The sequence below is a fragment of the Callithrix jacchus genome, chromosome X (assembly GCF_049354715.1).
Source record: "Callithrix jacchus isolate 240 chromosome X, calJac240_pri, whole genome shotgun sequence".
In the NCBI taxonomy this organism is placed as follows: domain Eukaryota; kingdom Metazoa; phylum Chordata; class Mammalia; order Primates; family Cebidae; genus Callithrix; species Callithrix jacchus.
The window spans coordinates 32018020-32042011 of record NC_133524.1 but is presented as its reverse complement, the minus strand read 5'-3'; the positions used below and the strand labels follow the sequence as shown (position 1 = coordinate 32042011).

Below are 23992 nucleotides of genomic sequence, written 5' to 3'. Positions count from 1 at the left end.
CATTTACCACCTCATTCTCAAATATGTAGTTTCTGATGCTTCTGCTCTCCAGCTTCCCGAGGTCAAACAACAGCTAGTTCTCCTGCGTCCTAGCTAGATAGCATAAGAAAAGGCATGATAAGACAGGGGACCTAGAGGGGGAAGAGGAAAGAGTTTAAAGTACTGGCAAATTGAATATTTCTAGTAAGATAGTAGTAAATTCCGTATGTATGGTGAGGCTTACATTGCTTAGATTTGAGGATCCTCTCAGCTTTGTAGCAATTTGCAATCAAGTTGAATGGCTCCATTGTAAATACTTACTTAGGAATCCACGTCCTGGCCCTGGCATGCTTTTCCCCGGCCAGGTGCACTGGCGGTCACCTTGCCTTTCATTGTGCAACGTGCAGAAAAATACAATGTTTGCTGTAGGGAAAGATAACAGGAGTGAAAATGTCTTCTGCCCTTTGTTTGAAGTACAGGACCTTGGGAATGGGGCTGGGCTGGCTCCTTCAGCATGCTTGTGCTCAAAGGCTGCTATTTCTACCAGCCTGGGGAAGTGGTAATAAAGTATTTGTTTATCCTGCAAATGCATTCCTTGCATCGCAGATTTTATTTCCTTTGATTTCTTGTTACCCACTGGAAACTTACTTTTTATTCAAGTTGGTACAGTTAGAAAGGTACTGAATCTTCTAATTCAGATAAGGTCCCAGTAGTGGCAAGAAGAGCAGTGTGTTTTTATGTGCTACACTCTCTGGATTATCTATTAAAGGTTTTCTCATATCCCTCCCCACTAACCGCTTAAAAAGAGAAAAGGAAATCACCCTTCAGGTCTAAATGATAATTTTTGCCTATTTAAAAATCACTATAGGTCTTCCAAGAAATTATCCATTAAGCCTGGAAATGAAGTGGTATCTATGGCTATTAAAAAGGAATATTGACTATTAATTTATGGCTTTGACAGTGGTATCATTGTAGATACTAAATGAGGCAACAGGATACATTTCCCCATTAATAGCATATTGCAGTCAACACATTTACTGGGAAATGGACTCATTTTGAGAATGATAAAAGTAAAGTTTTGCAGCTAGTTTATTATTAGAGATACAGCTGTAATTAATATATAGTCAGTTTGTTGCCCTCTCATATTCCATGGAAACAACTCTGTTGGGAGATTAGATTGATCTTTATGACCTTAGTAAGGCCAAGCCTGCCCTGGAAATGAGTCACACAGACTGCCTGAAGGAACATTGAGGGTTATCTGCATCTCTCCTTTTTCAGATGAGAAAACAGGGCCACAGTGGCAGAATGAATCTATTCTACATCATGCAATTATATCACGTCACGGCTTCAACCAGTTCAGAGACTAGACCGAAATAACACAGTGTTAATGTGTTAATATGATCCCTTATATGAATTTTAGATTATAATAGAATGAAATAAACACCCTACTCCAAAACACATACATGCACACACATGTGCATGTACACACACACACACATCTTTATTAAAAATATTCTAATCTCAACATAGCCATTTAGTCTATCTTCAAGTAAAACCAAGTATCACTTTTAGATGGGAAAACTTTATACAGTCATGCGCTGAGCAATGACGTTTTGGTCAATGACAGGCGATATATACTGTGTTGGTCCCATAAGATCAATTTAAAAAGATATTATAATGGAACTGAAAAATTCTTATTACTTTGTGACATTCTAGCCATTGTAACCACCACGCAAAGAATTATCTCACAAACTTGCACTGCCAGCCATTTAAGAAGGGTAAAAGTATGTTTTAAAATATTTTATTTTCAATTATTGTGGACACATAATAGTACTTATTTATGGGTTATGTGTGATATTTGTATACAAGCATACAATGGGTAGGGTAGTACAGTCAGGGTAATTGGGGTATCCATCATCTCAGACATTCACCATTTCTCTGTTAGGAACATTCCAACTCCTCTCCTTTAGTTATTTTGAAATATACAATAAATTATTGTTGGCATGCATGGTAGCGTGCACCTGTAGCCCCAGCTTCTTAGGAGGCTGAGGTGGGATAGTCACCTGAGCCCAGTAGTTCAAGGCTGTAATGTACAATGATTGTACCTGTGAATAGCTACTGCACTCCACATGGACAGCATAGTGACATCCTATCTGTAAAAAGATTAAAAAATACATTGATTACTCTAGTGACCTTATTGTGCTACGAAACATTATATCATATTTCTTCTTACTGTATTTTTGTACCCACTAACCATCCCCTCTTTATCCCCCACCTCCATCTTTACTGCATTTCCCAGACACTGGTGGAAAATTTCCCAGATTCTACTCTGTCCCTATGAATGCAGTTTTTTTTTAGCTCCCACCCATGAGTAAGAACATGGGCTACTTCTCTTTCTGTGTGTGGCTTATCTCATTTAACATAATATCTTCTGGTTCCGTACATGTTGCTGCAAATAATAGGATTTCATTCTATTTTATGGCTGAATAATATTCCATTATGTGTTTATAGCACATTTTCTTTACACATTTATCCACTGATGGGCACTTAGGCTGATTCTACATCTTGGCTATTGTGACCAATACTGCAGTGAACATGGGACTGCAGGTATCTCTTTGTGGTTTTGATTTTGTAGTATTTTCTTCTGTAAACATTTTAAGGACTTTATTGTTTAGATATCATCAAGTATACCCACTTTATATTCAATATGCTTCACCTATGAAAGCTGGAGTGTCAAAATCTGTTTATTTTACATCTGTTTTCTGCCTCCTGTTGTACTTAGTATTCACAATGAATAAGTTGCTTTTCCATCTATCTTCTGAATTTTTCTATTTGTATGACAAAAATGAATACCATCTAGGCAGTTATCATAATAATGTAGAATCATATGGAAATGAGAATAAATTACAGTCTCAACTGTTGAGAACAAGTGTTAGAAACATTCCAATTCCACTCTTGTAGTTATTTTGCAATATACTATGTAGCGTTGTTACCATGCATGGTGGCGTGCACCTGTAGTCCCAGCTACTCAGGAGGCTGAGGTGGGAGGATCACTAACATATAAATGATAAAGCATTCCAGAATATCTGGATTAGTGATGGGGCAGAGTGGTTAAGTGCATAGGCTCTGAAACCAGACTCTGCCTGCGTCCAAATCTCAGCTCTGATATTTGCTGTTTATGTGACTGTGGGCACATTTCTTAACCTTCCTGGCCTCTGAACTCTTGGAGGTGATTGGGGGGATTAAATGAACCAATGGAAGCAAAGCACTTATGAGCTGTGGTGAATATATAGTTGGTGCTCAGTGAATGTTAGCTGTGATTATCTCAAGTGTGTTGTGGCATGAAAATACCTGCCAATATTAATAATTCCTTTTATTTATAACAAAACATCATCTGTGGGTTTTTAAAAGACTCTAGAGATTCTGTTTCTCTGCAAAGGCTAAAACGCCATGCCAGGAGACTTTAGCTTGTTAGACAGCATTCTCCAGGGCAGTTGATTAAATTTTATTAATATATTTTCCGTCTTGAAAGGAACTCCTAAAAATCCTTCTTCTCTGAGATTTCCTTTGGCTTTTCGTTTAGTAATCAGACTGTGGGCCCTTTCGTTCTGTAGACATTCTTTTTACACCCCTTTTGGACTGATGAGTACTCTTTGGTAACTAAATAATTAGTAAGATTTACTACAATTTGATATTTAGAAAGAGGTGGCCTTTCCCAGAATTGAAGGTAGACCTGAATAGTCCAATCAGCCTTCCACAGAGATAGCTGGCTGCCATGAAAAGCTGAGAGATATCACCTACCTCTTACTGGGCTTGCTCATGAACAGTTAGTTAAAATGCCTATAATTTTCAGAAAAGACCCTTATCAGACTATTATCAGCATTGTCTTAAGTTTAATATTGGTTTCCAATTGCTATTTGTAAAAATTATAAGCTATTGTGTGTTAAGCTTTATGATTATTTAAGTTACAGTGATTTGTTTAACTTCTCTATGTGGAGTAATGGATGTTTTCTCACCAGAACTTTGAAGATAGGTTTGTGTTGTAGTTGATGCCTGTTTCATTCATACACTTATTGCTAAGGAAAAGCATACATCATTTTGTTCCTGTCTTCATCCTTCTAAAGTAGCACTTTATTGTTATGACCAAATCTTCCTCCCTCCTTCCCTCCCTCCCTGTCTTCTCCTCCCTCCCTTCTTCTCTCCCTCCCTCCCTTCCTTCCATTTTCTTTCTTCCTCTTTCTTTCCTTTCTTTTCCTTTTTTCTTTTCTTTTATTTTTTGTCTCCTATTTCCTTCCTCCCTCCCTCCCTCCCTCCCTCCTTCCTTCCTTTTTAAAGGAGTGTAGGAGGCAGTAGTGGAAGAGCTATCTAATTTTATATTTTCTTCTTTTGTATAATGTGTCCTGATCCACACTAGGGAAAGTGTATTCCATGGTATCTATAGACACATATATGTGCTTTACCATGTATATGTGAAACTTTTCTAATTTAATTTTTCTGTTAAAGTAGAACTTTGTAGCATAAATTAATACTATTGCGTATGCTTGGGGATTTGCATAGATTTAAAATGTGCATATGTTCCCTGGGGCCATAGTGTTAATTGGTTTAATTAGTCAGGTGGAGTGGAGAGCCTGAGGTCAGGACAGTTGTCCTTGAACATGGAAATGAAGAGTGGATAATCACCATGTGTTATTGTTTGGGCTGATTTTATCTTTAATGGGTGATTCAGAATCCTGATTAATATTTAGAGCATTGACTGCTGGCCTCCTACCTGCTCATTATCTTCAGAACTTTAAATAAAATGCTTGATTTCTACCAAGAAGGTAGTTGGGACGGCTTTTACTTCTTGTCTCACAAAGATAACTCTTGGCCTTTCATTCCTTACTTTAAACAAGAAAAAAATTCTGTACATCTGGGGTCTCTTAAACTCATTTTCATGGCTGGAGATTCACATTTAGGGATCTAGGAAAAGCACTTCTAGGTAGAGTGGATGAGGGGATGCTTTAAGAACCATGACAAGGACAGGAAGGAAATCAATTTTGTGTTAGGCTTGTATTTTTAGAGAAAACGAATCCTGGGGAGCTTTTCACACTCATTACTATGACATTAATACCACTTCCCTGTTCCTTTCACAGTTACTAAAATCACTCGTGCCCACCCTCCTGCCTTGCCCACAACCCCTTCCCGTGAAGGAGTGACTTGGAAGAAATAATAGTTTTCAACCAATATTTTATTTTGGAAATATTTCAAGCACAAAGAAGAGTTGTAAGGATAGTTTAAGGAACACTTATCTGTGTCATGTATCTATACAACCCACGGTTGCTTTTTGCTCTCCTTACCTCTTCCACCCCCTCAACTCTGTCTATGTATGCATCTGTCTGTGCACATACACACACAAATACATTTTCCCTCATACCATTTAAAAGTAAAGGAGCATTGCAACAGAAACCCCTAAACACTTCACCATACACCATTTTCTTAAAGGCCATTCTCTAACATAACAGCAATGCTATCGTTACACACAAACTTAACAGCCATCCAGTAATACCATCTGATGTGCAGTCCACACTGACATTCTTGTGTCCCAGGAATGTTCCTTTTCTTCCAGGATCTCGTCAAGGTTTTTGTCTTGTATTTGTTTGTCATGTCTGTACCTTCATTTAGTTCTAATCAGTCTCCCAGCGTTTTTTTTTTCCTTTCATGACATTGACATTTTTTGCAGGATGAGGACAGAATCTTGCTCTGTCACCCAGGCTGGCCTAGTGCAGTGGCGTGATCTTGGCTCACTGCAACCCCTGCCTCCAGGGTTCAAGCAATTCTCTGCCTCAGCCTCTGGAGTAGCTGGGATTACAAGTGCACACCACCACGCCCAGCTAAGTTTTGTATTTTTAGTAGAGATGAGGTTTCACCAGGTTCACCAGGCTGGTCTCGAACTCCTGACCTCAGGTGATCTGCCTGCCTCGGCCTCCCAAAGTTCTGGGATTACAGGCATGAGTCACCGCACCCTCTGACATTGACATTTTTGAAGAGTTCAGACTAGTTCTCTTGAGGAGTATCCCATATTCTGGAGTTTTTCTGATGGTTTCCTTGTAATTAATGTTAACGTGTTTTTGGCCAAAAGATGGTAAGATGATGCCCTTTATCTACCACTGTAACACAATCTGGAGGGACAAAACAGCATTTTGTTCCTATTGGTATCACAGTATTAAGGTGGCATCTGCCAGATAGTTTCGTTGTATAATACTCTTTTCCCTTTGTAACTAGAAAGTAATTTTTTTTGATATTTTGGCATATTGTGAATATCCTATTCCTTAACCTTTAACCCTATGGTTTTAGCATTTATTGATGATCCATGTCTGATTCAATTATAATATTGGTGGTTGCATAATAGTGCTTTTCTAATTCTACCATTCTTTCTGCATATATGAAACCATTTTCTTATTTAAAGAAGAGCTTCTTCTACCTCTCCCCCAACTATTCCTGAATATCACTGTGGACATCCAAGGTGGTTTTGAGCATACAAAGAATGATATCTCTCTTTACTGAACTGCTGTTGGATACTATTTTTGTCTTGGAATTGTTTAAAATTGCAGTGTATAGAATTGACAGTGCTGTCTCCAGATAGCAACATAAACATATGTCTAATAAATATATTTCCATATTAACCAACTCTTTTATGGGAACCACATGTTGACATAACTAAACATTTAATGTGAAAACTATGTGCTGAATTGAGAAGCTCATGGATTATTTTTTTTCCCTTTTGCAACTTCAGTATATATGGACCTGCATCTGTCAGTCCATATAGCTCATACATGCTGTGGCATCTAATGGTACAAGGGACATGTGATGCTGAAAAGTATGGGGAAAAGAGGTGATCAGAGGAGATATCAATTTATCAGTGTTGTGGGGTATTCACTTGCACCTTCCCTTGGCTCTTGCAGCCATGTAATGAGCATATGATTCACTTGAAGATTTAGTACCTGGCCATTGTCCTAAGTGGGCCTTGCTTACTTAGATATCAGACTAAAGCACACTCAAACAAGTTCCAGATTCAGAAGATCTTGGGGATCACCCTGCTTTTTCCCCCATAGGATATCACTTTTGTCCTGTCTTTTAAAGACTATTTTAAGCATATATACTTCAGTATTAAAATCATAGATAATCTTGAGCTGTTTCCTTAATATCATTGGGCTTTTTCTGATCTGTAATGTAAAGTTAAACAGGTTATCTCAAAAGTTACTTATCCCTAAGTTTCTTTGATTATATGCTAAAAGTTAAAAGGCAGAAAGGGAAATGGATTACTGTACTTATTTCAAAGCTTGGCCATGATCAGCAGATTCTTACCTCATCTTCTGGGTAAAAACTCGTGTAACAGAGCTATAAGATACAGAAAACAGCCTTGTACATAGAGTATGGCATTTCACATGAGACCACCTGTTCTCTGAAGGGAAACATACACTAAGAGCAAGATGTGAAAAACCATTGTGTAGAACCTCATATAAATGATTCCTTGTGTCCGTCCCTACACTATGGTTTCCTCAGTAACTCAAAGGTAAAACCCGAGTATCTTGTATGTAAGAGGATCAAAATGTCACCTTCCTTCTGTTTTATTTGTTACATGCAGGTTTTGTATAGTTTTATAGAGATTTTTTATCACTCATTTGATTTTCATAAAAACTGGGATTGTTTGGAAGAAGAGCCATTAATATTCTTTACAACTTGTACTTGTTCCTCCTTTTATGTTCTTTGCTGGTGCAGACTTCTCTCTTATGTAAAGTATTCCACTGATGCCCTTGATAGATTTAGAGGTTGTTAAAGAAACTATAATAACAGATCAGGAAACAGTCAGGGACTGCCTGTCCTATACTGTCTGACCCTGACTAACCACTTTCCTTGTGGTTTTAAATCTTTGTGTACAGACTGTAATTCAAAAAAAACAGTTTATATAAATTTAAATTCAACAAATCTTTCCAAATGCTAAGGCTTTTTATAATGAGGGCCAGAAAAGTTGAGTTGTCAGCGTTTAATGCCATTACCTATTAACAGTGCCAATGACATTGAAATGATTTTTTGGATTTATGAAGGGAACATTTTAGTAGTGAAAATAGCAAATGAAAATGGGCACTGTATAGTCCGTTTTCATACTGCTGATAAAGACATAGCTGACACTGGGCAATTTACAAAAGAAAGAGGTTTATTGGACTTACAGTTCCACATGGCTGGGGAGGCCTCACATCATGGTGGAAGGCAAAGAGGAGCAAGTCACAACTTACGTAGCTGGCAGCAGGCAAAAAAAAAGAGCTTATGCAGAGAAACTCCCATTTGTAAAACCATCAGATAGATAGTGTGCGAGTCATTTACTATCACTAGAACAGTGTAGAGAAGACCCACCCCAAAATTCAATCACCTCCCACTGGGTTCCTCCCATGCCATGTGACTTGTGGGAGTTATAATTCAAGATGAGATTTAGGTGGGGACATAGCTAAACCATATTAGCCACGAAGGAGGGATTACCCTTTCTAAAAATCTGTGGTTTACTCATAATGTTTACCATAAATTTACCTTTTTCTGTCACGAATGTTTAGAAATTGTATTTATGGATATGTAAGTATTTAATATTTGTATATTTTTTTTTCTCTAAATGGTTATGACCTCTACTAAGTAAAATCAAAACATACACGTACACACACACACACACACACACACACACACACGAGTTATTCTTGTACTAGCAGACCTGCTTTACTTACTTGGGATAATTATTTGCCATGATTAAATAAATAAATTTCTGCAACTATTTATCCTGGAACACATTGCATAGAGTTGTCACTTTGAGAAGCAACTTGATTTCAAATCTGAATCTACAATTTTAGCATGTTTCCTTGTGACTTCTAGTTTGGGGCTTTTCATTTCCTTTTTGTTCTTTCTACCCTCAGTTTATGAACCAGTGTGGCATTTCAGCAGTTAAATGGGCCTATTGTAGCCTCTCAATTTGTGTGGTAGAGGATAGTTTCCTGCTTATTAAATGCCCTGAAGGACTCTCAGGGAAGTCTGTTGTTTAGTGAATAGTGATGAATCAATGTGGATTTCTTAGTTTTGACACATGAAGCATATGGTTATGTAAGATGTTAACATTGGGGCAGGGTTTTTCAACCTTGACACTACTGATGCTTTGGCCTGAAGAATTCTAGTTCTTTGTTGTGGGAAGCTGCCCTGTGTCTGGATGTTTAGCGGGATCCTGGCTTCTATCTACTAAATGCTAGTAGCACCTCCTCCTCAGTTGTGACAACCAAAAATGTCTCCTGTAAAAGATACCAGGATGAAATCACTTTTTGTCAGTCCCAAACAAACAAACTAGAGCCAGGAAAACATGAAAGGAGGAGGGTTCATGGTTACATGCCTGAGATAAAGACTGTCTCAAGGACTTTCTAAAATTGCCCTACAAGAATTTCCTTTCTTAACACCGCAGCAATTCACATAAGATGCTCTCAAAAGAACATCTGCCCAGTAGTGGTATCTCTACCAGTAAACTGACACCAATTCTTGCGTTGAGCATCTGAAACCAATGAGCTAGGTTTCCAAGCAGCTTATATAAACTTCTGCTTTTACCAATAAAAGTTTCCATCCACCATCCCCTTTTCACATGCATCTTGGGTTATAATCCTCATATCTAATTCCCAAATAAATTCAACATATTAGGAGTTTTTTTCTCTGATGTTTTTTGATCAACACTCCAAACACTGTCATATTTTCTCTGGGGAAAGATTTTCGGTTAGAACCACTGACCTGGCAAAAAGCTATCTGCCTGTGCTGTTCCTTTCAAGGGCTCCAAGTGCGAATTTTGTGTATACTTATATTTTAAGCCAGATCATTCTAAACATACCTTCCAAGTCCAGATGCAGTCTGTTAGCCTTTTATGTGTGATACCATCACAGGGAAACCAGCAGAAAGACATTTACTTTAATCTATAAAGTAAATTTTGGACAGTTTGAGAAAGTACATATTTTGTCTTCTACTTTTTTTTTTTTTTTTGAGACGGAGTTTCACTCTTGTTACCCAGGCTGGAGTGCAATGGCGCGATCTCGGCTCACCGCGACCTCCGCCTCCTGGGTTCAGGCAATTCTCCTGCCTCAGCCTCCTGAGTAGCTGGGATTACAGGCACGCGCCACCACGCCCAGCTGATTTTTTGTATTTTTAGTAGAGATGGGGTTTCACCATGTTGACCAGGATGGTCTCGATCTCTTGACCCCGTGATCCACCCACCTCGGCCTCCCAAAGTGCTGGGATTACAGGCTTGAGCCACCGTGCCCGGCCTGTCTTCTACTCTTTATATCATCTTTATAAGTTTACGTTTTTGCTCTTTGGGGTGACTAGGCAGGTTTTTAAATATCTGACTTCATATTTTACAATTTTCCTTTTATTTTTTGTGATCACATTGCAGCTGAATTTCCACCCACTGTCCAATTCAGCAGACTTTAACAGAGTCCAGAATTATAGTTCCTGTCTTTAATTCATCTGCAATTTAGGAAAGAAATTAAGGAGGTGTCATTTTTTTTAATTTTTTATTTATTTTTTTATTGCATTTTAGGTTTTGGAGTACATGTGCAGAACATGCAAGATAGTTGCATAGGTACACACATGGCGGTGTGTTCTGCTGCCTCCCTCCCCTTCACCCTCATATGGCATTTCTCCCCAGGCTATCCCTCCCCAGCTCCCCCCACCCCGCAGTCCCTCCCCTATTCCCCCCAAGTAGACCCAGTGTGTAGTAGGTGTAGTTATGTATTGTTTCCAGGATGGTAGTTTCTTGTTATCTGAGAATTACTGGGCACAGCCTCTTTCCTAATATTTACTTCTCTTCACTGTCAATATGATAAGTTCAAAGGGCATTACATGGCATGTTTGGAGGTAGGATATTTCCCAGGGTTCCAATAAATTTTAGATTTGTTTGATGTTGTACATACATTTTTAAGGATACAGTTGACCCTTAAAAAACATAGGTTTGAATTGTGTGGGTCCACTTATAAGTGGATTGTTTTCAGCCAAATGCATATCAAAAATACAGTATTCAAGAAAAGCAAAGCCTGTGGATATGGGTTGTGCTGGGCCGACTGTGGGACTTGAGTATGTGTGGGTTTTGCTATATCCCTACAGCCCCATGGGAATGAGGCTGCAGGGGGCCAGAAAGCAAACCCCAGCATATACTGAGGGACAACTGTACTAATTATTGTAGTTTATTAAGTATTGACATGGTTTTCACAAACCTCACAATTGAAATGCCAGTTGCTGTCTCTTAAAAATGTAATGTATATGTTTATGGTAGCTGGCATGCAGGGCTTGCTGAGAAATATTTCAATTGCATTTCCTCTGTAGCCATGAATTAATTTTATTATCTTGAGAGAAAAATGAGTATTCAGGTTGACCTCCTGGCAGCCAGTTGGCCCTTCAGTATCCAAGGATTTATGGAAAGCACAACATCAGAGAAATCCAAAAGTTATTTGGAACCCTGGCAAATCTCCTACCTCCAAACTTACCATATAAATGCCCTTTGAATGTATTATATTGATAGTTAAATCCCTTTGCCAGAAATTCCAGATACTGAGAATTCTTTAACTGTCTTTATACATTGCTATATTTGTATAAAGATAACATTTGTATGAAGCCACCCTCCAACATGCTGTAACAGAGCAATAGTAATGACAGCTTATTCCTTCCCCTAGTCTTTATGTTGTGGATAGTTGCTGGCAGGTAAGGACCAACAGAAAAAGAAGAGAAACCCAATGGAATTCCAAACTGTGACTATCACAATGGAATTAGCTGTGATAGCTTTGCTTTTTGTGTATGCATGCCATAGAATGAGAAAATGGAGTTACTGCCAAAACAATAGCAAAAGCAAAACAAAATAAAGCCAATAAACCAAACAAAACCCAGGGCTAAATGACCTTTCTAAGAAATTTTGCCTGGATGGCTTGAAACTGGTGTTTAGGGATGAGGACAAGGTCACCCTTGATACTGAGAGAGGAATGTATCTGAGACTTACATGTATCTCAACAAATAATGGTACTTACAAAGGTTATCTCAGCCCGATGAATGTCAACATACTTGTCTTTTGACCTCAATAACTTTCTGCTGGTCCAGTCTATCCCTATATATATTTTTCTAGAATGATCAAAATGTCATTTTAGCTGGGTTTAATTCCAGTTCTCTTATGTCTTTTTAGAAGCTTGCCTGGCTTTTAATTCTTCCTTTCTTTATTGCCAGACAAAAGGAAAGGGAATATACCACTAGGATGTAGAATAGTTTGTCATAAAAGTGAAAGACTGAAACATAACAAGAATGTGAATCCCCATATCTTGTCTTCAGTGCCGTCAGTTGGCATAGGTGAGCAGATTTAAAAGAGCCAAAATGATGGATCTTGCATCTTAGGGGCTAGAAAGAAATTTGAGAATTTCCAACCTTTAAGTGCAGAAGAATCTATAGTATTTTGAAAGAGTAGAACATTCTGCAGCCTCCCTTGGTAATTCACACTAATGCTTTAACAACTTTGAGCATCAGGAAATTCTTCCATATGAGTTACAGCCTAAATTCTTCATGCTGCTTAAGTCTGTTTCTTCTTGTTCTGTCCTCAGTGGAGGGATTGAACAGCTGGTCACAGGCCCCTATGTGAGAGCCATTCACATAATTGAAAACTTATTAAATCACCCCTTCAGCTACTCTTTCTTGCTTGTTCTCTCTCCCTCTCCCCCTCCCCTCTCCCCTCCTCCCTCCCTCCCTGTTTCATGACTAAATAATCCCAATTCCCTTAAGCTGTTCTCAGGTCTTTCAAACCCTTTAATTATCATCTTGCATTTTTGCCAAGCCTCCTCTAAGTTCTGGGTCAGTTGTAGCCACCAGAATTAGACACTGTTTCCTAAGAAGGGTTTAAACGATAGTAAGGGTAATGAGATAATATACTCCCACTATACTTTCTATGCCTTTAGTTATACATCACAGACATAGTGTTTCTTTTATTTTTTCCACCTACATTTGTTGCTGACTCACAGATTTTTTTTTCTGTATTTCAGATGAACAAAAATTTTATGTACATTTTCTGTATTAAGTATGAATTCTTACTCTGGAGCGTGTCTTCTAATCCATCATTAAACAAACTTAGTATTTAAACAAAAATCAGAAAAAATATATCGGTTCAGATTTAAGCACCAATAAACTCATGTTTTAAATAGGCATGAATGAGTAATTGCTTTCAACTTGCTGCCTTTCTATAATGGTTTCTCTTCAGGCTAGAAAGTGTTATTTTGATAAAGTTGGTTTCTAGACCAGTGGAGCAAGAGGTTGTTATAAGGCATATTGTAGCTACACGCTTCCAATTTTTTGATGAAGTCTCTCTTTGTGTCTTCGTGTACACAATGGAGAAACATATACAACAGAGACTAGATGATTCTATAACTAGGAATACTTACAGTTCAAAACCAGAAAGGACTGAATCGTGGATTTGTGTTGACATGACGTACAGGGTACAGTGGTGTGGCTCATGTCTGACCTTGGCCTGTTTGATATTCCTACCAGTGACTTTTAACAATGGAGATAGAATACATGTTTCAAAACGTAAAAATTGGCCAGGCTCAGTGACTCACACCTGTAATCCAAGCACTTTGGGAGGCCAAGGTGGGTGGGATCACCTGAGATCAGGAGTTCAAGACCACCCTGGCCAACATGGAGAAACCCCATCTCTACAAAAATATAAAAATTAGCCAGGCATGATGGCAGGTGCCTGTAACCCCAGCTACTTGGGAGCCTGCAGTGGGAATTGCTTGAACCGAGGAGGTGGAGGTTGCAGTGAGCCAAGATGGTGCCACTGCACTCCAGCCTGGGTAACACAGTGAGACTCCATCTCAAAAACAAAAACAAAATGTAAAAATTACCCAAAGTTAGGAAGAATGGCTAATTCATTGGTTTTAAGAGTCAGAATTTTTAAAGATTTTGATGAGACTTTACAATGGGCTTAAACTAACAGGAAAAGTCTTTGACAGATATGAAAGGAAAAAAAATACCAATTGGACAGGTACATAGTGGAAGAATCATGGGAAACAACCCAGAACAGAATGCCCAGCACGACGTTAGTATTTTGTGGTGTTAACAAGCTCTGTAAGTTTAAAAAGAATGAAGGCCTCAGGATCATTGAATAATATGTGGACATTCTGAGGTCAATCAAACTTTAACATGTTTCTTTACTGGTGACCGTCTCAGTTTTTAATATATTAACATGCATTAAGATTTTTAAGAGGTGGATATAATGTGCAATGTTTCTTTAATTAATTTGACCTTCTCATGAAGCATTTTGCTGGACATGCTGGGAAACGTTGACTCAGAGATTTTAGTTGAGTAGGGACCCTATGTGAGCCTACAGTACAGAACAAAAGAAAATAATCCAATTACATTGTCTGGAGAAATAGAGGTACCATTCTTAGCTATCATATTGGAAGAATCAGTTTCTAAATGACAGTGGCAAACAAAGCTGTGTCGTATGAGGGAGAATAGGAATGAAGAGGCATAGGCAAATAAGACAGCTCTGGTAAAATATTTAAAGGGCTGTTCAAAGACCAAGAACTTCTGGGTTGCTGGTCAGATGGATAATAATAATGATTGTAATTATGACAATAATAATATTGTTAAATAGCAAACATAGTTCTTGCTATGTGTCAGACATGGTTCCAGTTACCTTTCATTTGTTGACTCATGTAATCGTAAAATAACTCTATGAGGTAGGCACTATTAATATTTCCACCTCGTAGCAGAGAAAAATTAAGACACAGAGAGAAAGTTATTTTCCTAAGGTCACACAGCCAGTGAGTGGCGAAGCTGAGATTTGAACTCTAGTGGGTTGACTCTGGAACTTCAATATGTGGTACTGATGGATTTCAGCTCAGTGTTGATTAAGCACTTTTGACAGGGGTGTCTGGACATAGGTGTTCAAGATCCCCTTCTAAGGGTGTTGCTTAGCTCTCTCACATGGGTGGTATAGTGGCTGTAAGCACACACTGGCACGAGTAAGAGTTTGGACTCAGTAAATGCTGATCTTGGACTCAATGAATGCAGAAAGTTTCTGTGGTGCCATGCCAAAAGGATGAATGGACTTGCATGATCTTTTTCATCTTTAGATTCTGTAATTTCTTTTAAATCTTTTTTCCCACAAAGTACCTCTTTGATGGAACTCTACACAGAGAAAAGTACTCAGCAATACCTTTTTAAAATTTAACTTTTAAGTTCAGGGGTAAATGTCTAGGTTTGTAATGAGGCAAACTTGTGTCATGGGGGTTCGTTGTTCAGATTTTTTTGTCACCCAGGTATTAAACCTAATACCCATTAGTTATTTTCCTGATCTTCTCCCTCCTCCCACTCTCCATCCTCTAATAAGCCACAGTGTGTGTTGTTCCTCTCTATGTGTCCATGTGTTCTCATCATTTAACTCCCACTTATAAGTAAGAACACACAAAATTTGGTTTTCTGTTCTTGCATTAATTTGCTAAGGATAACAGCTCCATCCATGTTCCTGCAAAGAACATGATCTCATTTTTTTTTCTAGCTGCATAGTATTCCAAGGTATATACGTACCACATTTTCTTTATTTACCATTGATGGGCATTTAGGTTGATTCCATGTCTTTGGTAAACAATAGCATTTGATCAGAAGTTTGAAATGATACCATTTTGCAGCTAGGAAATTCAAAGTTAAACAGCTCTATAGTGTTGCTAAATATAGAATTAGGGGTAATAACTGGAGTACTGTTGATCAGTGTTATAAGCCAAATGACCTGTCAGTCTAAACCCTCCTGCCTTTCTATCTGAAATGTGGATATATCCTTTATTAGCAAAGCACATTACAAGAGAAGCAACTTGGATTTGAAGCCCAAATACCCACTACTTGTGTGATACTACGTATTTCCAGGTCATAGATTCAACTAAAATTGGCTGTGGAATAAGTAATGCTTCTTGGTTCTTGGCAAAAGTAAATGAAAATCATCTCTGGAGAAAGCACTCTTATTCTAGGACTCAAAGTATCTCCAGAAAATATTTGTAAGGTCAATTTAGAGCATAGTAAAAAACATATTAAGCATATAAGAAATCAAGGTGGAGAAAGAAAGAAATCAAAGTGAATGAGAACCAGAAGAAACTGCAGACCCAAGAAGCAGACCCACAATAACATGGTACTCCAGAATTACTAAACTGAGATTATTTTTAATATTATGTCTATGCCATTAGAAAAATAAAAAACAACATTGAAAAATATCTACAGGGAACCACAAACTTGAGAAGTTTCCTTAAAAATGACCAAGTAGTATTTCTAGGTATCAAAAGTACGATAATCAAAATTTTAAAATATATGGGTTTACAGCAGACTGGCAAGAGTAATGGATACCCAGATAGTAAGGCAGAAGGAATTAATAAGAATGAAGCACAGAAGTATGTTTTAAAAAGATGTGGGCAGAGAGAGGGGAACTAGGAAAGGCCTATTCAGAGAAATAGAGATTGAAGAAATCTAACATTTATCTAACAGATTTCTGAAAGTAGAATAGAGAGGGAATGGAAAAGAGGCAGTATTTGTTGAGATTATGACTGAGAAGATTCCAGAGCTGATTAAAGACTGTAAATCACATCTTTAAGAAGTCCAGCGAACCCTAAGCAGTCTAAATCAGATCCTAGAAACACAGCACAAGATAGGAAAAGGATAAATTATCTTTAAAGGAGCAATAGTCATCTTTACTGCTGACTTCTCAACAGTAACAGAGATAGTGAGATGAAAGTGGGGTAATATTTCAGTATTCAAAAACAAAATAAAACCCCAAAACCTTTCAATCAGAAATTTTATACTTGGGCCGGGTGAGGTGGCTCATGCCTGTTAGCACTTTGGAAGGCTGAAGCAGGCAGATCATTTGAGGTCAGGAGTTTGAGGCCTGCCTGTTCGGCATGGTGAAACTCCATCTCTACTAAAAAGACAAAATGTAACCTGGTATGGTGGCATGCACCTGTAGTCTCAACTACTTGGGAGGCTGAGGCTTGAGAATCGCTTGAACCCAGGAGGCAGAGATTGCAGTGAGCCAAAGTCATACCACTGCACTCCAGCCTGGGCAACAGAGTGAGACTCAGTCTCAAAAAAAAAAAATTATACTTAATGTAGACAACTATCAGGAATATGGATTTTTTTTAAAGGCAGCTATTTTGAGACAAAACCTGAGAAATGTACGACCAATGGCTAAAAGAAATTCTAAGGGACATATTTCAGGCAGAACTAATCCCAGATGGAAGATTTGAGATGAAAGGACTCAAAGAAGAGCAAAAAGGTAGTCAATCTATCTAACAATATAAAAAAATTAAAACAATCCTATAGGGTTGGAAAAAACAAGGTTTAAGTAAAACGTATGAATACACTAACATATAAATCAAATGGTGGTATTTTGCGATTACTGTACTATCTGGGGTGAATGGTATTTCTTATATTTAGACTTTGAAAGAGAGAGAAATAGAGAGGCAGACAGAGAATCAACAGGGCATCGTGAAAACAGTGCAAAGCCAGGAGATTTGCATTCTATTATCAGCTCTGCTGCTGGTTGTATGGCCTTGAAAAAGCTACTTTTCTGATGTGCAAATCAGTTTGCTTGTCTATAAGATGATGCTCTGGAACCAGATGAGTTTTAAAGCCCCTCATGATTCTATGAGAAATAGATTCTCTAGAAAAAAAATCAGTTGTCCCCCTCCTTTGAAATTTTATCAGTAAACACCTGCATTTCACTTTTGGCTAACTTTTACCTATCTGCTCAAAAATTAGAGTTAAATATAGTCTTGCTCAGGTGCGTAGTTTGCTTTACCTTTCTTGTTTGTTGGTTTTGTTTCCTTTTGTTGTCATCTAGTACCCAAAAAGAGTAATAGCAGTTTACCAGAACCTTAGGAGTAGGTGTCTCTTTGGATGTTAGGGAGCATTTGCTGAAACAAGCTGTGAAAAGCCAGCCTAGCTTTGCAACCATTGTTCGTTCTTTCTTTTTTGTTTAATTTATTACCTGATCTGATATACACCTCCTTTGCCATCTCACCTTCTTTTCTTTTATCCTTTTGCCCTCTTTCTCTCTCCCTCCTGTCTTTGCAGGCTAATAATAAGCCAGAGATTGAAGCAGCCCTCTTCCTAGACTGGATGAGACTGGAACCTCAGTCCATGGTGTGGCTGCCCGTCCTGCACAGAGTGGCTGCTGCAGAAACTGCCAAGCATCAGGCCAAATGTAACATCTGCAAGGAGTGTCCAATCATTGGATTCAGGTATAAGGAACAAAAAAAAGTCACTTTTTTCTAATCATTTTTTCCACCTTTTTACAACTTGACCTTTTATCTCCTGTGCCAGTTGCTGTTAGTTCATCCCTCTCCAAAGTGGGAGACAGGGTGATGGGGTTGGAACATCGACCGCTCCTGACGCCCTCCTGATTGCTGGGTTGTTTTGGTGGATCTGACTTATTAGGCTGGTGTCCGTTTCCACCTTCACTCTTCAGCTCTTCAGAGCCACATTTTTGGTTGAGCAGGACAAAGTGTGTGTCTTTGCGGAGGTATTACAGATGAACTGTACCTCCTCCCTCCTGGAACCAAAACATGTTTATCTTCTTTCCTTTTTCACGGTCTTTTCTGTTTATAGAAACTCTCCAAGAATCAGTTATAAACCTAGGAGATCATTCTATTCTGGGAGGAACCATAATGTTAGCTCAGTCTCTCATTCACTCTACCATTTTTTTTCCCTCAAGTAACGAATTGTTTTCAGCTTCCTAGAACTTGCTTCTGTATCTGTGACTCTGATTACATTCATTGAATAGTATCCTAATGAACTTCTTAAGGAATAAAATGTATGCAAGTAAATGGAAGATTCACAAAGCAGCTAAAAAAAATAAGAACAGTCCTTATAAATTTATAAGTGAAAGAGATAGAAAACATAGCAAGTTAGTCTGATATTCTTAAAATATGCTCTGATATTTTAAGAATATCAGACTAACTTGCTATGTTTATGGAAAACGAGGCTAAATAAATCTTCAGCCTTGTTGATCTGTTCGGGAAGACAGAATATTTTTTAATGAATTAATCTCATTTAACAGTAATCCTACATCCTAATTCTGAAACTGTGATGTACTTAAACGTGTGGATCAACATCAAGGTTTCTACAGCGATGAATAAGCCACCAAGTTGTCAACTAGTTATGTGGTCTCTGCCTGTGCAGAATCCACTTAGCAGCTAAGTAAACACTCCTCTCCAGTTATGTGTGAACTGGTTTTGTTACTTTATTTTCTAATGACTACTTTGTGCTATTGCGTGCTTTTTACTCATAGTGCTCTTTGACTGTTGGTGTTTATCCTTCCATAGTCATGCTGTTTACAAAGAGGTTTTACAGAAACTTTTAGAGGTTTCTGAAGCTTAGACAACAGTGAGTAGGCAGTGCTTGCAAAGGATGCCTTCTTTCCTTCCTGGTTTTTTGGCAGGTAAAAATGATGCCATGCGGGTGGGGAGTGGGGAAGGGAAGCCGCAAGTGACTGCGTTGGATTTCTAAGCTGTCTTTTCTCTGCTTCCTTAGCTAGTGGGCTTTGTATACAGGGGACAGTTTTATAAAATAAAAAATAAGAGGCCGGGCACGGTGGCTCAAGTCTGTAATCCCAGCACTTTGGGAGGCCGAGGCGGGTGGATCATAAGGTCAAGAAATTGAGACCGTCCTGGTCAACATGGTGAAACCCCGTCTCTACTAAAAATACAAAAAATCAGCTGGGCATGGTGGCGCTTGCCTGTAATCCCAGCTACTCAGGAGGCTGAGGCAGGAGAAGTGCCTGAACCCAGGAGGCAGAGGTTGCGGTGAGCCGAGATCGCGCCATTGCACTCCAGCCTGGGGAACAAGAGCGAAACTCTGTCTCTAAATAAATAAATAAATAATTGATTAATAAAAATAAAAATAAAAAAGAATGGTTTGAAGGATCTGAAAGAGCATTTTCGCCTTCAGTTCTTTGGCCCCTATCAAATTATATTATTTTAGGACTCAGCACTTCTCATTTCTCCTTTCCTTCTCTTGAAAGAAGGTTGAAATCTAAAAAAGATAGTTTTCCTTCCCTCTTCCCCATACGTGACATAAGAAATATGTTTCTTTGAATTGGCTAAGGTTCTTATCTGAGAAAGCAAAAGGCAGGAGAGTATGAAATATAGAATATCACATTCTGAGAATGGAGTCAATGTACCAACTAGTATTTACAGATTAGGAATTCCTCCATCTAATCCAAGTTTCGTTTTCTCTTGAGGCTTCGGTTATCATTTGTAGGTAACGTAGTGAGGATTTCTGAAGAGACAGAGATAAAAGTAACTGAAGATGAATCATGTCAGTAAATTGGAAAACATTATTCAAGCAAGACTTGTTTTAATTGAAAGTTCTTATTTAAGTTGCTTTTGTCTTATGACATTGCTTTATCTTGACAATTTTCAGAAAATAATTGCTTCAGAAAACTTTTGTCCCTATGTTGGGTTAGGACAGGCATGACATCAATCTGTCTCTTCTGGAAGTTCTTTTAAATTTGAATATTTGGTCTTCAAAAGACTGGAAATTTGCCAGTACCTTCCTACTTAATCTCAAAGAGTTCCTAGTGGAGTTTAAATAAGAGTGGAGTTTTTCTTCCCTCCTTCCATATGTTTATAGGATAATCTTTCTGCCAAAATGTTTTGATAGTGGAGGAGAGGCAGTGGAGAAATCTGGAGGGAGGAAGTCAGTCACTTACCTTGTGGGACTAATGAACATTACGTTCTGCTTCTCGAATTAGAACGCGGTAGAAGGTTTATTAAAGAGTGTTCTTTGGGAATTTGATTTGAAGAAATACATATGTGTTTGTTTTTGCTCTTTATCAGGTACAGGAGTCTAAAGCACTTTAATTATGACATCTGCCAAAGCTGCTTTTTTTCTGGTCGAGTTGCAAAAGGCCATAAAATGCACTATCCCATGGTGGAATATTGCACTCCGGTAAGTTAGATGCCTGTCTGACATGAGAGTTAGTTCAACTGGGATAAATTTCAGTTTTGTACAATACTACAGATCATGTGTAATGCTGTGATTTGTCACTTTCCCAGATGTTCCCCAGATAAAGTGGCTCTCAGCTATAGGCTTTAGGATTTCCCCTATCCCTGGTGCCTAGGGGAGTGCCTGGCACCCATGGAACATGATAGACTCTCAAAAAATATTGTTGGATGAATGAATAGGGTTTTCCTTCTCTGTGCATCGTTGTGTTGAAGATGTTTTCACATTTGTTTTGCACAGCCTTAGAGGTTGTGTGGGGGTGATCTTATGGTCATGAGGCATGTTGAATACAGGGGATGGTTGTAGGTCCCCCTAGATTCATAACCTACCACTTTTAATCAGTATTGCTCACCTATTATCTGTTCTATATACTGACGACATTTTAAAAATCCATTTTATATGCTAACTCTTACCAACTAAATGCTTAGCATTTTACCTTTTAAACTACCCAGTGTAAAATAAGTACTATAATTTGTATACCCTCTATACAGATGAGGACTCTGAGGTCCTGAGGTTAAATAATTTGTTCAAGGTTCTGTCAGTAAAAGTAAAAGCCATCTCCTAAAATGTTGTTTTAGGAAAATGTTAAGTGAACAGAACTGTGAAAAATCACTGGTGAAAGGGCAAGGGCATAGACTTGGTGGCCAGACAGACCTGAGTACAAATCTCTAAGAATTAAAGACAGGCTCCTCTCAGGTTTGTTTACTCTAAAATAAACCTGTCCCTGTTGACTGTAGAGCCACACGTTGTGTTTCTCTCCACTTCTCTAAATTTTACATGCTTGCTATTCAAAATATGGTCTGTTGACTAACAATCATGTGTCTATTGGCATTACCTGGGTGCTTATTAGAAATGCAAAAACCTCAGGCCCCAACTCCTGATGCTGTAAATCAAAACCTGCATTTTAGCAAGATCTGCAGCTGGTTCCCATACACATCAAAGTATGAGAAGCTCTGCTTTAAAGCATCTCTCTCTTCCATCATCAGAGTGATCCTCCCAGATATTTGTCTCTCTCACTTTTATTTCTCTTATAGAGATGGTGAGTGATTCAGAATGTACCGCGTGGTGAATAGACCGATAGTGGGTGAAGCATGCTATCATTATGTATTAAGTAGTTTTTAAAATACCACAAAGTGTAGTAAAATTTAAGGTCACCTTTTTGACCTTAAGACCATTTATTTGAGTAGCCTAGTGGCTTGTATGCTCATTTATTTATTATTATAACAATGTGTTGAGGTGTTATTGCTCTTATTTTACTGATGATCAGAGCCTCTGAGAAGTTAGTAACTCACCCAAGTTAGTACATGCCAGGCCTGGTTTCAAAGCCCCATTTGTCTGATTCCAAAGCCTTTGCTCACAACAACACTCTCCTTAATTACCAAACAAGTGCCATGGGGAGAAGACTGGAGAGGTCATTAGTTTTGAAATCATACTGTCCTAAATCTGATCTCACCATGATTTCCCTTTTAGACTACATCAGGAGAAGATGTTCGAGACTTTGCCAAGGTACTGAAAAACAAATTTCGAACCAAAAGGTATTTTGCGAAGCATCCCCGAATGGGCTACCTGCCAGTGCAGACTGTCTTAGAGGGGGACAACATGGAAACGTGAGTAGTGGCAAAAGCAGAACACACTCTTGTTTGATGTATATCTGATCTCTCAGCTGAACACTCTCCTTCACTCCCAAATGCAAACAGTCTCTTCTATTTCTTTCCTTTTATTTACGTTAGCTGAAAAGAGAAAAATAAGGGGATGTCCAGTTGCCATTTTCCCACATGACTTGACAATTTCTTTTCCCAAAAGTTAAACTTTATCTCACGGGAAAAAAAAAAAAAAGAAAAATCACAACACAATACAGCCACTAATTGCCTTACAAGCCTTAAAAGAAATACGGGACTGTTTACAAATGAGTGATTCCAGTATTTCATTTGGGTTTTCCTCTCTCACAAATCAGTAAATGTGTGTCTTTTTGTATCTGATTGTGTGGTCATATCGAGTCACTTGTTTCTACTCAAGGGAAAATATAATCACAGGAAACTACTTCACAGTAAGTAGTAATGATTCTCACGATCAAACGGATGATGTCTTCACCTCTTTTAAACCTCCTCCTCTTTTTTGCCGTAACTCTGATGGCAATCACACACTGTTTTCCTTTTAAATCACTTTACACCTTGGTTTGGCTATTGCTTTCCATGGTTCATACTTAATTGGCTGGATTTTATTTATTTTGACCTTTCAGTAAATTTTTTTGCGGCTGAGTTTGCGTGTGTCTCTCTTCACCACCTCATTTTTTGTTTTGCAGTCCCGTTACTCTGATCAACTTCTGGCCGGTAGATTCTGCGTGAGTACTTTTGCTGAAGGGTGCTGCTGCTATCACCAACACATTTGCTCGCTTGGTTTTCTTTTGTTCTCTTTTTTTGTTTTGTTTTATTTTATTTTACGGACATATTAATCTCCCTTCCTTCGTTTCAGTTTTATTTCTTGTCTTGATGAGACTTTGAAAGTACCATCTACACTGATCAGGAGAATCAGAGTGGGCTTTTTGGTTCCTCCACCAGGTGAAATTCAAACCAGCAGAAATCCTGGCTTGAATTCACATTATAATCAAAGCAGTTATTGGAGTTTTAGTTGTATTCCTGGGAGACATGATATATATTTCTTCATATAAAAGCAAGGAAGAAACTTCTGATTACATAATAACATTCTTTAGCCATACTCCTTGAGATTCTATGCTTTTTAGAATTTTTACGGCCTAAATGGACTATTAAGTATCAGCAGGATTTGTTTTAAAGTATGATACTGAGTTTGGTTGAATAATTTTAATGAGGTGTGTGGACTGCTTATCAGGTTATGCCATGCTATTTGATTAATCATTGTATACAAGGGTTTCTAAATTTTGAACTAAACTCACTTTGCTCTCCTCTCCAAACTAAATATTCAGCTCATT

General features: G+C 38.3%; 1 protein-coding gene across 25 annotated transcripts in view; it reads left to right on the top strand.

Moving 5' to 3' along the window:
* The window catches only part of DMD (dystrophin), a 2312475-nt gene that overhangs the window by 2227679 nt on the left and 60804 nt on the right, over positions 1 to 23992 (top strand). For 16 of the 25 annotated variants that reach the window (XM_054251383.2, XM_035288503.3, XM_054251382.2 and 13 more), the window contains 4 exons: positions 18115 to 18281; positions 20880 to 20991; positions 22516 to 22652; positions 23348 to 23386. In XM_054251383.2, the coding sequence (XP_054107358.2) occupies positions 18115 to 18281; positions 20880 to 20991; positions 22516 to 22652; positions 23348 to 23386 (455 nt within the window). The remainder of the gene's footprint in view (positions 1 to 18114; positions 18282 to 20879; positions 20992 to 22515; positions 22653 to 23347; positions 23387 to 23992) is intronic. The other 9 variants (XM_078362688.1, XM_054251386.2, XM_078362684.1 and 6 more) reach the window with 1 other exon arrangement.